General features: G+C 31.6%; 1 protein-coding gene across 1 annotated transcript in view; it reads right to left on the reverse strand.

Annotated features, from left to right (window-relative positions):
* Positions 1 to 15,266, reverse strand: part of LOC126771233 (1-phosphatidylinositol 4,5-bisphosphate phosphodiesterase classes I and II) — a 76,705-nt gene extending 61,439 nt beyond the window's left edge. Inside the window, exons 1-2 of the mRNA XM_050491007.1 lie at positions 14,922 to 15,266; positions 13,818 to 13,964 (exon numbers count right to left, since the gene is read on the reverse strand). Of these exons, the coding sequence (XP_050346964.1) occupies positions 13,818 to 13,964; positions 14,922 to 15,017 (243 nt within the window). The 5' untranslated portion in view covers positions 15,018 to 15,266. The remainder of the gene's footprint in view (positions 1 to 13,817; positions 13,965 to 14,921) is intronic.
* Between the last annotated feature and the right edge of the window lie 887 nt (positions 15,267 to 16,153).

Genomic DNA, 16,153 nt, shown 5'->3' on the forward strand with positions numbered 1-16,153 from the left:
GTGTGCTGCCCTTCACAAAAGCCATGTTGCATTGGCAGCCTTACAAAAATGTGGCAACGAAACAATCTATAGTCCAATTCTAGCTCCCTCAGATTATTACTATTTGTTATCAACATTAATAAAAGTGGATTTTTTTAAGACAGCAATTTTGATGGCCTATACAAAAAAATCCAAGTGTATAAACATACTTTTTGCTAAATCTGACAAATGTTTAGGCTTATAGTAAATATATTAAAAAGAAAAAATAACAATACGATTAATTTAGACACCTTTCCCTGCCATTCCGCGGAGTTTTTGACCTCCCCTCGTAGTGTCTTTTTTTTTGGTTTCTGAATTCCTAAACTAATCTTTATTTATTTTTATTTATTTAATATTTTAAAGAATAGTACCTAACTAACCCTCTAGTATGTCTACTTACGCTGTCTGTGCACGCGTTGTGAAATATTGTAGGGTGTATTTTTGTATAATAATGTATTGCTTTTACTGACTGTAATAAGTTATGTGTACCAAATAAATAAATCAACAAATGTTGGTTATTTTATATTACAAATACCAACAATATTATGAAAAAAGCTAAATATTATGTTTTAAATTATTAATTGATGATGGCAACGAGTGGTTTGCATTTTCCTCAAAATATCTTTCGGCCCTCACTTGCGTTGCGTTCTACGTGAAATCAAAGAGTATCTAATGAAGTCGTTTTATACAAAGTTTATTAAAGAGGTCAGTGTTTGTCTCACAAACTGGATAACATTTTAAACAATCTTATAACTATAAAACGTGAAATTCCTCACAAAACAATAAACACAATTTAATCACATAATATTAAATTAACAATTGTTGTGTATATGTATGTAAACTTATTTCGTGTATCTCGGTAACGGCCTAACGATCTGACACAAATTTTGTATTGAGCTGCTTTTGTTGTTGTGTATTTGTTTTTATAATTTAAAAAGCAAAACTTTATGCTTTTTAAATTTAGTTATAATTTGTAAAGATAAAGACTTACAAATTATAAATAATTATTACGATTAGAATCCGTCGCCCAGTTTCTATTATATGTAATAAGATAATGGTTTGTAAATTAATTTCTATATCATAGAAACGTTAAAAATAATAAATGAAACTTCAACTATAAAGTGTAACCAAGCAAGATGTAATAGATTTAAGAATGCTCGTAATATGCTAAATAGAAAAATGTAAAACATTTTTTTTTAACGTGATAGAAGTTTTATTACTTATTATAACTGAGCCGAGTTTATTCGATGACGGCGGAAGTTATTCGATCCGATCACGATCGCGAAGACTTTTGGTTCAAATCCCAGAGAACAACACACAGATTCAAGTGGTACATATTTTTGTGTACAATTTATCTCATATTTGATGATGATATAAAAGAGCGAGAGCTCGTAGTCTTCTTCAAAGATTCCCTTCAACAAAGATTGCCTACCTCTTGAAGTATGGAAACGTTTGATAATAAATGATTACTCTGTAAAACTCACAAAATGTAACGTTTCTGAAAAAAGGATTTTTCGACATCTGTCTTATACCGTTTTACGGACGAACAAACGCGCTGAGCATTTGTTTGGACAACGCACAAAACTTTCTGTTCAACATGTTCGTGCCCATACAAGCTGAACATAAAGTAATATTTATAAAAAGATATTATGTAAGGATTTTAATACATGTTTTGATTAAAATGTATGCAGTTGTTGGGAATCAACAGTGCTATTCTGCAAGAACTCACTTCGTACCACACGTGAAATCTCCTAACCGACTTAACCCTTCAAGTGGGTTTTTTTTTGCCGGGAGGACTAATCACTCTACTCCACCTGATGATAAGTGGTAGTAGAGTCCAAACGCGACGATGGTCAGTGCAGTCGGGAAGAATAAATAATTTAACAGGATACTTGGATATGTTTAGTCTTCATTCCAATTATTTACGACACGAACTTTTCGCCCGGATATGCCCGGCCGTTTAAACACCGAACATATAATATAATTATTTGATTCGTGTAATATATTTAAGCACTATGTTTATTCAAGTATTGTAAACATTGTCATCTAGAGTAAAGCGACTAAACTAACGTAACGTAAATGAAGTTATTGTTCTTAGATCTACACAAACCGTAAAGTACTGAAGGCATTTAAGACTTATTTTAGTTGTAGTTATAAAACAGTAATAAAACGCTACATCTGGCATACTGTAACCCGTGTAGTTTCTGACACTGTCTTTTTATTTGTATTTTTTTTAAACATCTGTCCGTTATTTTAATTATAAAAACTATATCCTTATACGTCAGATTTAATGTTACTCAGAAATTAAAGCCACGGTAGAAAGCAAGTCGCATCACATAATCGCCATTTAATACGAAGCACAAGCACTTAGCAAATGAATGGGGAGAGCTCTACTAATTAATAACAGTAATGCCACAATTCCCTGTTAATAACAAAAATGTTTGTAGCTGGCATAAAAATACAACTTCAAATAAAATAATAAAAGTCTTCAGACAAGAGGACAATCTCAATTAACATTTTGTATTATTGCAGCAACGTAGACGAGGTAACGTTAAAACTTATTACGTACTCGTAAATATAAATTATATTTTAATGAATAATTTGAACGTTAATTGAGAACGGACGGCAATTTATCCGCCAAAGCAAACAGAGATATTATTATCCACAAACAGCTTCCATGTCTAATTCACATCGAACCCGGAGAAAAGCAATTGCTGTGTAGAGGCGATATCCATTACCGCAGACCATTGGGGAGAGACGTCTTGTTATTTTCTGAACAATCGGCATTTACGGCACGCTGAGTAATTGGACAGGAAATGTCTACCGCACGTCATACGAACAAAAACTCAATTTTTGCCAAGTATTATAAGTAGGTAGGTGGGCAAGTACCCATTCTTGCTATGATTAATGATAATTTATTTAATTAAAAAAATTAATCTCCGCAAACATTATACTTAATAATTTGATGAAAAACATAAAATAACTTGACCTGGCGTAAGTTTGTCAATATTTGTAAAGGTTCTTTGAAGATCCCTGTGAGCTGTGAGCTGATTGGACCGCGTCGTAGTTGCGTGCGATGGTGATTAATACCCGAGTCTCAAACAGGAGCAAAATTGTAAAGGGTTTGTCAATAATATATGAGTTTTAGTATTTAATTGTTTCATACTTTATATTTTTTAAAACGCTATTATTTGTTTTATTTCAAAGTTTTATTCCAAAGCAGATCAAGACTAATGTTATATTATTCTGCATAAAATATATTATAATTAAACAATTTTGAAAAAACACTTTATAACTGGTTTCATAATTCATTGCACTTTAGATACCTATTGTTAATTTTATCCGATCAATTATATAAAACCGAAGATTTCGACGTCGCGTCGTACAGCTGTTTGCCAAACGATGTCCATTTGTATTAAATATTCAACATAACATCCATTTAATTGCAAATGTATGATGAATCGAGTTTTGTAATTGGTTCGTGTCCGCAGGCGAGGTACGCTCGGTTATAAGATTTATAAACGTGACAACGGCAGATGTTACTGTTATCGCAATTTCATCTATTTATATGAATACTAGTCTCATATGGATTGAATATGTTTTATAAATGCGTCATTTGCATTTGCAAAAGAAAAATTAAATATAAATAAAGAGCAAGCTGGTGTTATAGCTAGGTATTATATCAAGAGCATAGAACAAAAGGTGCGTTGAAGCGCGGCCGTATCATATCTTCTCGAACAGCAGCAGCAAGCGAGTAAACAGTAGCACAAAACTGTTCGCTACACATTATTATTGCTAACTACTTAATGGACATTGTGTAAAAAGCAGTCACCGCTGCATTTTCCAGTACAAAACTGAAGCACACTTTTATAGTGTGCTATTAAGTGGTTTTACAGAATTATATTAAATATAAAGCTACCTTTTGTTCACATTGTAGGTTTTTCAGAAACCGGCAAGAAAGACGTTAGTTTTTCATGTAATCATTAAAAACTGCAGAAATAGCTGTTTAGACATTGTATATATTTAAATTTTATATGCCGCTCATAAATTCCTTTTCTAATACGTTATGAAAATAATATTTTCAAGTTTTCAATTTATTTGTACATGCAGTATTTTTGTGTAATCATCTTTTTTTATTTGATGTATTCAATTATAGTGTTCCGAGGAAAAATTATGGATAATTTTTGGCGGTTGGAATCCGCGATAGTCGTCGTTCAAGACTATTTTTATTTATTGTTTCGGATGATAATTATTCATCCCACCCATATAGAATACAACCTGTTTAAAAATATATTTTGAGAATCTAATAGCAACAGCAAATAATAAATATTCAAAACTAATACATTAAGTATTCCAGACCTTGACACCTCCAGATAAGAATCATAGTCGTTCCCAGCGGGACCTTGGCCTCTACAGATGAAAAACCCAACTACGTAATATACGAACATTGTATTCGGTGGCTTGAGTTTAAAGCCCGGTTCCAGTTCCAAAAAGTAATCCCCGTGAAATTATCGCAATATCGCAAAAATTTATTCTGTCATTTGTCAAAAAATGTTTTTGATGGCGAAAATGTGGGAACAGCTCAAATCGAGGATCAACGATACAAATATCGTCACATTCTTTTGTAATTAGTTAAAACCTAACACCCAACAATATAAGTGTCATCTTAAGCTAGCGACTAAAGTGAATGATCAGTGTTGATACGACCTAGTCTAGAAACTGACTCCCCATACTAAAAGTTTAGCGACCGGATGGAAATGGCTCCAAGTCACGGTTTTTTTAAAAGTGTCACAACAATACACAAATATAATGCGAGCTATTTTAGTAATTGGTATTTTAGTCGACCCACTTATTAATTTATCACGGTCGTGTAACATATCAGCGATGTTCCGGTCAAACGGACAAACCACAGCCGAGATTACAAATATGCCTTGCAAATACATTTTAAGATTTTTAAAAATAACTCAGTCAAGTTAATTTTGTATAATTACTATGGGTAGCTTTGAACCGTACTCTAACTTTGCGCTACTTGAAAAAATATATTTCATTTTACGGTAAATGTGATTTCACAAGTGTTACCACAGTTTTAAGCACGACACCTTAGAAGAACCTTAGCGCTGCGCAAGCAAGTGAGGTGAGCTCACCGACGGCGCGGACAAAACCATCGTAGGATCTGCTATCGTTTCCAAATAAACATAAACGTCTTCGAAGAAACAAAATCAATAACAATGTTTTCTCGACAAAATTCACCGTATTCCTGCTTAATACAAAAATTGCACGTCGCACCTACCACAAATATGCGGCGAAAGCGTTAAACAATCGCCCCAAGTTTAAAAATGGCTAGACTGATAACGTCCTCATCTTTACAATACAATAAAAAGAAATAATAATATCACGACAAATAATTGTTTTCATTTTCCTATCTTTATCGCAGTAAATTTTCTGTAATCAAACTTTGAACTTGTATAAAAAAAATTGTTAAGATTAGAGACAATTATGTATTAATATAAATGTGGTCCCATATTTAATTTTGATTATGTATTTTGTAAAATGTAATCCAAACTATAAAGTAACTTTTAAAATATAGATTTGTGCCTGTTATTACTCGGACACACGCACCCTTCACATAAGAACATTACAATAAGTAATATATTAACTTTCAAGATTTTTTTTTTTAATTAACAATTTCAAAAATAAAAATATAACAAATTACTTAATCAGACTACTGTGTAGTAATATTTTTTTTTACAATATAATAAACACTTCAAACTTCAACTTCGACGGTCAAGTTCTAGATGAATGAATACACAAAACATAGTTCTTATATATGATACTAAAATGAAGATGTGGCAAAAATATCGAGCGTGGGATAAGCGGAAAATAATAATCATATAATAAAACTACCAACGTCCGTGTTGTTAGGCAAGACCGAAGGAAATTGCTTGTGAGGCTAAATTACCAACCGAGAACAACGGGGGGTTTTGTATGGCATATATTTAAAAGCAAATTAAACAAAACCAACTTCAAAAAAAATTCAATAAACTCCTGGAAACATTAAAAAGTCCAATTCAGAAATCGATCAAAGTGAGTCAAGCTCTCCGCTGGATTTACGTCTTAAGACTTTGCGGAATTTATTCATAAGACAAGAAAAATATTTCAGATGTTCCCATTCCTTAATCTGCAAAAATTACAACCAAGATATTTTCGTTATAAAATTCATAAATTTTATTTAATTGGATGACAAAGACTAATACAAAGCGGACTTAACCCAAAGTTTGAACATTAATTTTAAATTTATAATAAATAAATATGACTCGAAAATTAAAAGACGTTACAGAAGTTATGAGTGTGAAATTGTTGTTATATTGGCAATGCAAATTAACTTAAATTATGATTAGAAAATAAAATAGATCCCGTTTTCGTTTGCAGGGATCCATTGATTAAAGAACAAGACAACAGATCACTCCCTCAGCTACTATCGTTAATTGTTTATTACCGAACTGAATTGTTAAATCTAGTTCTCCAGGAAGGGTACGTCGATGTTACGGCTACAACAAGTCTACAATCTGTTGCAAAATGTTTCTTTCGAATTTCAATTTAATGAAAAGAAAAGTACAATGTCTGTTCGAACTTCGAACGAAACATTCTTCCAAATTCGCAACTCGTATATTATTTTCATCCGCGATTCCTGAAAATCGACCGAAAGTTATTTTAATCGAGAACAATAACCCTTTGAGCAATGTGAAAGTCATACAGCGTCTTGGTCCCGCTGTATCGGCGCTATTACCAGATTCGTTGCTGAGATATCGCGGGATAGAATTTTCTAAAATTAATGTGCGACCTAGAATCGATAACGATCACGACTCGGCTTGACTGATTCCAAATTTCGTTTATTGTAGAAAATTCAAGCTTATTTGCTTAATGTACAATTTATTACTATTTGCAAATTTCGTTTTTATTTCATTTACATAACGTTTTACATGTCAAATATTTCACCCAATCTACAACCTACATAAAAGATTATAAATAAAAAAAAAATCTATCTTTCAGCGCTGCCGGTAGTTAATATCAACATCGTCATTCTCGATGCATTTAAAATTCCACAAATACGCTCAAGTTTAAATAAACATATGAAACATTTTGATCGTACCTCCAATTCATTACTCAACGTTTCGGTCGAATATCGCTCGCTAAACTTACAAACCCTGATGAATGTTTCGAAAGGAAAAAACTTAAACATTTCAATACTGAAAATTCAATGAGAGTTTTTAAGTATTGAAATACTTGATGATGATGAGAATGAGGATTCTAAATTATTCCTGAAAAAAATGTGATAATTATCTCTTTTATATAAACGTGAGAGCTTGTATGTTCGTTTATTTGACACATAATCACTTACAGTGCTTATAGAATATCAAGCGCTTGCCAAATGCCTTTCGATTACCAACGTATAAAGATAAAAGCTTTATATTGTATCATGAAAATAATTCTTCTAAAGTTTCGATTTGATAATAGTTCTATGACATATTAATAAAGATCAAAAGAGCTGACACACTTACAAAGAAAATACATGTGAGACACCTACCCATTTAAAAGGTTAGAGACTGGACCCTTTAGCTATTTTCGTACCCATTCTTGTCATAGAAAAAAAATAGAAATATCAATAACGCCCACAAAACACGTGCAAACATGTCTTTAAAAATAAAATTCAAAATAAAGTGATCACTAGTTTACTCCGATAGAGCTCAAGTGTAAACTTTGCCAGAAGGCTACGAGTATATGTTTTTTCTTTGCTATGAATAAATTACACTCTAGACGAAACCGCATTTAATGTACAGATGAGTCTCGCGACAAATGTAACCTATTTTTAGAATCGCACTATTCAGATAAAAAGCTGCTGATTTAAAGAGCACTTTACAGTCATAGAGGTTTACTTTTGTGGAGATGTAAGACCGTGCAAATATAACATACTATATATACACTTTTTATTTTACTTGGTGGTAGGATTTTCTGCAAGCTATACCACCGCCCCCCCCCCCTCATCACTTATTCTACGGCTAAACAGCACTACCTACGTAGTACTGTTGTGTTCCGGTTTGAAGGATGAGTTTGTGTGCAATTAATTGCACCAGAGACCTAACTTTTTAGTACAAAAAAAATTCATTAACGTAAGGAATAATAAAAAAAATCTTCTACTGTCAATGTGGGGCGGTGATATCCGCCTGGCTCTTAATATGCTTATAATGTTTAAATAAACGCGGTAGTAACATAATATTTGCAAAGATTTAAGAAATGTTTTTTGTATACAGTTATACATATTTTCACTATTAGCGGCCCTTTCGGATTGTTAAGCGCCATTAATTTTCTTGACTATATTTAAGTGTCATTTACACGAGATATTCTACGAACATTTGCGTTCAATGTTTTTTTTCTTTCAAGTCAACACTGTTAATAATATATTTTAAACAAGAAAGCCTTTAGACCAAGTACTATCAGTATATACTATAATATTTCTTCAAAAAGTTTTGCATTGTTTGGTATGACAACAAAAGAAAACTAAGACACAATTTAATAAATATTAGGTCCTTACTTATGAAATTGGCGTTTTGTACGGGAGGAATATAGTCATTTTTTTTTTGTAAAATATATTTAATTAATCAAAATATGCACCGTTGTTATCTATGCACTTTTGCCATCTCTTAGGTAGTTCATTGATCCCTTTACTAAAAAAACCATGGGGGCGAAAATCAATAAACTCTTTGAAGGCGGTTTGGACTGCCGCATCGGAGTTGAATTTTTTCCTTGTAAGAAGCTGTCCAAATTCCGATATGGTAATGGTAATCTGTTGGAGCAAGGCCCGGGGAGTACGGTGGATGCAGACTTCAGCCATTACGACGAACGCTTTCCACTTTGGTCTCCGGCGGTCCACGGGGTTGGTTCTGAAGGTCGAAATTTCCAGAACGAAAACGTTGAAACCAAAAACGTACCGTGCTTTCTTTTGCGACACCAGCGCCGTACACATTAATCCTTCGAGCTGTTTCTGCAGCACTGGTGCCACGGTAGAACTCGTACTCGTAAATATACCGATATTTCATGTTTTCCATTGTGCGGTAATAAGCGACGCCAAAGGAAAAAATAATGAGGAAAAAACAAATGAATGACTGTTTTCACAACTCAAATGTACCAGCTAAATGAATTTATAAATTTGAATTTGGAATTCTTAACCAAAGAGGAGATATTTCAGATCAAAGTGGTCAGTACGACAAAACGCTAATTTCATATGTAAGGACCTATTATAATCAATACCCGCTTATTATAAATAAAATAGTAGTTAGCAAAATAGTTCAATAACAACATTTTTTGTTTTGTAACCATTGACAAGCTTTAGTGTTATTAAAAAAATTGAAATAAGAGTAGAAAAAAAAATTCTAATCATATATATTCATATATATTTTCCTCAAGTTTTCTAATATGATTATGGTAACGAAGCGAATTTTTATAATATTACCGTAACAGCTCTTTTTTGAGAAGGTTTGCAGCTTATTCCACCTCGCTGCTCCAATGCGTGTTGGTGGAATACACATGTGGCAGAATTTCAGTGAAATTAGACACATGCAGGTTTCCTCACGATGTTTTCTTTCACCGTATAACACGAGATGAATTATAATCACAAATTAAGCACATGAAAATTCAGTGGTGCTTGTCCGGTTTTGAACCCACGATCATCGGTTAAGATTCACGCGTTCTTACCACTGGGCCATCTCGGCTATATATAATATTAACTGTATATATAACAAGTGATCTTTGAAGGATATTCAAATTTCAAAATAGATTAAGAGAGAGTCGTAACTCTTACGCTATCCAATTAGAAACATTATATTATGATATTAAGAATACATAAATAAGAGTTGTAACGTTTGCACAATAAATATAACGAGGAATAAATGATGAATATTTTGGGAATGAAGTATATTATTTTCTGCGACTCGGAATCGAAGGTTCTACAGTACCAAGTAGTACCTACATACTATAGCATAGTACCTATATACAAACGAAAAGTACGGGGGTGTTTTAATCAGTTTATGTTTTGTCTCTGTTGTTTTATAAACAGTTAAATAATTGATTATTTAAAAAAATACTTGATTACAATAACCAGTTATCACGAATATCGAATTTAATTATTCATTAGTTATTAATTGGTTTATGCAACTTATTTTTTTAATGATGTTTGGCGTTGATTGCGTTCTTTATACATATTAGAACTCTGATTAGCTGTAACAATTGTTTCTTGGAATGACCGAAACAACAATATCTTTCCCTTAACCGAAATAGCACTAATTTAGAAAGCGACGGCCTGTAAAAAATTCACTCCTGTGCAAAACCTCCTGAGGCAAAGATTTTAAGCTTATTCCAACAGTGCTTGTTACCTCGCGATGTTTTCATTCGCCGCCGCGCACGACATTACTATACGTAATTAAGATGAACCATCAGAACATTTCATTGATTAATTTTCTTACCGGAAATGTAATCAAATAAACATTTTATCCAAGATCTGCTGCTGTCTTTACATATTTTTTTTTTCGTTATTCTTAAAATTAAATATTTAGTTATTTTAGATTATCACTTGGGCAAGTATGGTTACTTTTGAATTTCCTTTTTGTAGTATTTATTATTAATATTTAATTAGCGAGACTGGCAAATGGGCCACCCGACGGCGAGTGGCCACCTTCGTACATAGACATTGTCACTTTGAGAGTGAACTATGTAATGCTGTTCCGAGGTAGAATATGTGATGAGCTAGTGGTAGACCCAGACGGGCTCGCACAAAGCCTTACCACCAAGCAATTGTAAGTGATATTCCCTCAGTCCAATCCCTTGAATTCTTTATTCAATTATGTATGTCACTTTGACATTCCTAGATACATTTTTCCTAAAACAAATTGTAATTGTTTTATTTTTCCGTTTCATGTCTCTGAGAACATATTAGACTGTAGGTCTTTGTTATCAAAATAACCTGATATCGGTTTTGGCTGTTAATGGATCTGGCCTAATATGATACTCGTTCGCCTTTAATAACATTCTGTACTAGTAATTATTCTACGCCATCGTAATTAGTGACGTAACAACACATTTATATATAGCCGATCGAACTGTATTAAATCTCAGTTTATGACAATAATTTAAAATAAATGATTTGAAATCGTTGTTGTTTAATGTTTCGGTCGGGAGGCGTTACAAAAGTAAACTAATACGGAAAAAACAAAATTTGCAACTGCAAATGCATGCATATATAATTTGAACATGTTTAAAAAGAAAATTTTAATTTGTAAGTTATGTGATAATTATATATATTTTTTCTTACTAGTAAAAACGCAACCATTTATGTGTTGAGTAAAATAAGAAACGTCAGCGGACGGTTCGATAAACCGAATAAACAATTTGATTGGGTACTTAATGAAACAATCCAAAGAACGTGTACACAAATAGGTATAAATAATCACGGTAATTCCTAAAGCTTTCCATCGCTAATGACATAACGGTATTCTCCGACGACGTTTGGTAAATGTATCGTTGTGGAAACGCCTATAAAGACCACTCCTTGTGATAACGTCGAATGACCAACAATTCCATTTGAAAAATTCCGTAATACCGTTATGGAAGCTAAGATGATTCGTAAAATACTTTGTGTTTTACTGATTTTTATTTTGATATTTATATTTGATATTTTTTTTAAATGAAATTCCACGAACAAATCCTATTAGTTTAATAATGAATAACACTAGCGTAATTTATTATTCAACCGACCGATTTACTAAGTTAAATTTCAATCCTTAAATTGAAAATGTCGATTCAATACATTGAAATAATCTGAAATGTATTTTTGATATCTAGTCAGCGTTTCACGACAGTTGGCAATAAAATATTTTACTTATTCCCTTTTTTACGCAAAGAGCGTTTAAGACATAAGTACCTATGTACTAATCATTTGAAATGGCGTTTTGAGATTACTTTATTGGCAAATTCTTTAAAGCAATTTATGATTATGATGCTGTGTGGAGTTAACAAGTCTAGGAAATATTTTAATCCTGCAAAATTCATTTCGAAATTGTTTTGTTGTCCTACTGACCAAATACGGTCATAGCGGCTGTTCTCTTCTAGATGCTGACACAGCAGGTGTTGTATTCTAATCACGCTTAAGTACAAGTTTTAAATGACCATGCAATTTAAAAGAGCTATACGATAAAATTACTGTGACGAACGATATTATTTAAAATTAATGAAAGAATAACACCTTTCTTGTAGATTTTGATACACTGACTTGTTTAAATGTAACTATGATGAAAATACAATGTCACTCTATTGTCTCGTGTTGTGTCAAGGGCGGTATTCGTTGAATGGAAGCTTTTGTTATCTCATGGAAACCAGAGTTTATACTAGTTACTTTAAAACTATACAAAAACACGTGAAACCCCTTCAGGAGAAGTTGGAAAATTACTTCGACTAATCTTGAATTAGCTGTTCTAGAAAACTTTAGTTTTCTTTTAGAACTTACTTTATCGACAAATTGCAAGTTTCGTATATCGTATATATGTTTCGTACATTATACATATCGTGTTAAAAAATTAAGCTAAACTTAAAGTAAGTGTCATTTACGCATCTTCTTTTTTCAATATAATAAACCTTCTTTAGGCGCGATGAAAATAAAATTTTAAGGTTAAATTTGAGTGTAACAGTTAGATAACACTTCCACAGTCTTTATAATACTTTTTTTTATCTTTTATAAAATATGCTCCAAATTCCATTATTACTTAGTGCAAAAGATTATGTACAAATAATTATGATTAACACAGCGTACCAATCTAAATGTGATCGGCCACGGAGTGTAAGAGATTTCTTCCGTTATGGCAAACACATATGAACATCCTCTTTGGAATGCAATTTTTAGTAATCAACATGCCATGTCTTGAACTGTCGTTTGCTAGTTAGCATACTCCTTTACAAAACTAATTAAAACTCACAAAACATAAATACAACTCCATAAAGAGATAATTCCTTTGTTAGTTAATCTTAGTCACACGCGACATATGAAGACAATAGACACAAATAAGTTATAACCTAAAACCGTAGCACACAGCGTAGCTCTTATCTATACCATTATTTAAATTGCTTTGACCAACTGTCATATTGATGTAACTGATAGCGTTAATAATTGAGACATGAATGCTTTGGTGAATGTTATACTGTTTGTCGTATAATAAAAGTCTTAACAATTAAGGAAAGTATAAAAAAGGCTGCTGTATTTATTTCGGAAGTTTGCTTTAGTCACCATTTTTTTTCACAAAGATTGAGCGCTAAAAAGTGCTAAAATTTTACATATAGTGACTGCAATATATATTATTTTTTTCTAAAAGTCTAATGATGCCGAAAACTAGTCTAAGGCCATGGCCATATTTCGATAATCTATGTACTTTTGGATAATTTATTTAACTTTAGGAAGCACTTTTGGTACATGTTACACGATATGTATTTTGAAACGAAATTTAAAGAGAGAAAAAACAAACGACTTCTCGATTTACCAACTACAGAGTCAGCCACTGGTTTCACCGCGTTAAAAATGTTGAAACACTTTTAGACAATTAATGTTTTCTCATGACAATAGGTCTTAGGCTGGGAAAGCACAGTGGGCTGAAAAGGGCCCAAATGGGGTTCTTAGCATCTCAATATTCTTGGTCTTATTTAACCATTTGGAATTAATTGTGAGAATGATAGACAGAAAACCTGAGATTTTAAGACCTTACCTTAGGTAATTTAGCGTAAACCCCAGTCCTCACATCTCTGATGGTGGCAATGTCCAGCATCTCTACCTCCATATTCTGATCAGTCCAGTACAAGAAAAACCCGTTAGGGTCCACTCGTAGTGTGACCGGAAGGCCGGTACCTGAGTCCTGTGTAATAATACATTATCAGATACTTTTATGTTTATTTTAATTAAATTTATTAATGGAACCTATTTGCTATGATTTTTTTTTTAATATATATAAATGTATACCATATTTATAAATGTAATATGATTGCTTATACTTCCTAAATTTATTTTTTTAATTGTCATTAATTTCATTATTATGTTAAAATATACATACACATTTGTATTATATTGAAAATAATAGTTTTCAAAGAAATATTGCCCAGTAATTCAAAGTTTATGAAACCTACTCCACTTAAAAAGATAATTTTTAAAAAGATATTGTTTTTGATTTGTAAATTACAAACAAGTGAATCCATTTAACATGCAAGTTCAAACTCTGCTAGTTTATAGTTTGTTTGTGGTAATAGTGTTTTTATTAGGTTATTGAAGAAATTAATAATATAAGTAAGAAATAGTAACAAAAAAAGCAAAACTATTTGATGATTAACTATTATATTCCATAATTTAACTTAATTATTTATTAATATTTTACCTTTGACTAATAAATTACAATATATATTTATATAATTAAATTTTTACTTTTTCAGGAATCAATTTTGATTATCTTAAAATAAGCAAACTATAAACAGAATAAATAAAGAATGATACATTCATTTAATTATTATGACACAAATGAATTCATGAATTTTATGCAATTAGATTTTTAATTTATTTTGTGTAAATTAAAAGTTATAGAATATTTAGTAATCATGAGTAGAGATTCAAAATAAAGTGTTTCAAACGACACTTTTTATAACTTTTAATGATATATCCCCTAACATAGTAATCAACCCAGCCATTATTCATTAATGAAATAACATCATAACTTTTAATCTTTTACAAAGATCTTAAGAATCTTAAGTATTGTTTACTAATTTCAGTCAATATATACAGTTTAGTGAGCATTCTATTCCTATTTCATTTCTGAGATACATACCTCATCCCACTTGATAAATTTCTCCCCTTCTTGCAATGCTTTAGGTACTTCAATCGGTTTCAAAGATACGTTAGCCGATCTCGTAGTCGTAGTCATTTTGAATAATAAACACTATTAAACAGAAACCATAACACTATCGTAGATAAAAGCCGTCATCTTCCTCCCTGGGCACAAATCTGTCTTAGATACCTAATGAAGGTTCACACACACAAAAGGCACATTTTTTTAATATAGATAACACAAATGACTTAAATATGACCAACTAACTTAAATAGCTACGCATGATATAGTTTTTTTTTTATATTTTAAAACACGACCATATCCCACATACTCTCTTCTCGACGACGAAACGGAACCACCGAAATTTTAGAAATGTCAAAATTTTATCCTATCCACTTCCACTAAATCGGATACATTGCTTAAAGCACAAGAATAAAAAATAAGAAAAGGTAATAGCTACCTATTATTATTTGTAAATAAAAGTCCTATTTTTAATGACTCGAAAAGATTAAAAACTATTCTTATTATATTAATCATATAATTAGAATACTACTACGTACATTTGATTTCATAGTTTACATGACTGATTGAGATTAATTTGGTTGAGATCTCATGTTATTATTACGATCAGACTTTTTAAAACAATTGCCGATTTTTTGAGTATAATAACTACATTTATTCTTTATTACAGGTTAATGTTATAAATTCATAGTTTATGAGTCAATAAACAGCTTAAAACATTTATTTAATTTTATACTATTTTATGCTTTACATATTTTACTTTTTTTTAATGTTGAGGATTATTGCACTGGTGGTAGGGCTTTGTGCAAGCTCGTCTGGGTAGGTACCACCCACTCATCAGATATTCTACCGCAAAACAGCAATACTTGGTATTGTTGTGTTCCGGTTTGAAGGGTGAGTGAGCCAGTGTAATTACAGGCACAAGGGACATAAAATCTTAGTTCCCAAGGTTGGTGGCGCATTGGATATGTAAGCGATGGTTGACATTTCTTACAATGCTAATGTCTAAGAGCGTTGGTGACCACTTACCATCAGGTGGCCCATATGCTCGTCCGCCTTCCTATTCTATAAAAAAAAAAAAAAAAAAAAAAAAAAAAAAAAAAAAAAAAAAAAAAAAAAAAAAAAAAAAAAAAAAAAAAAAAAAAAAAAAAAAAAAATTTCAAACAAAATTAACTTGGAAAGTTTAATGTCTTGCTTAATATGATTTAAAA

This window comes from Nymphalis io, chromosome 10, assembly GCF_905147045.1.
Source record: "Nymphalis io chromosome 10, ilAglIoxx1.1, whole genome shotgun sequence".
Taxonomy (NCBI): Eukaryota; Metazoa; Arthropoda; class Insecta; order Lepidoptera; family Nymphalidae; genus Nymphalis; species Nymphalis io.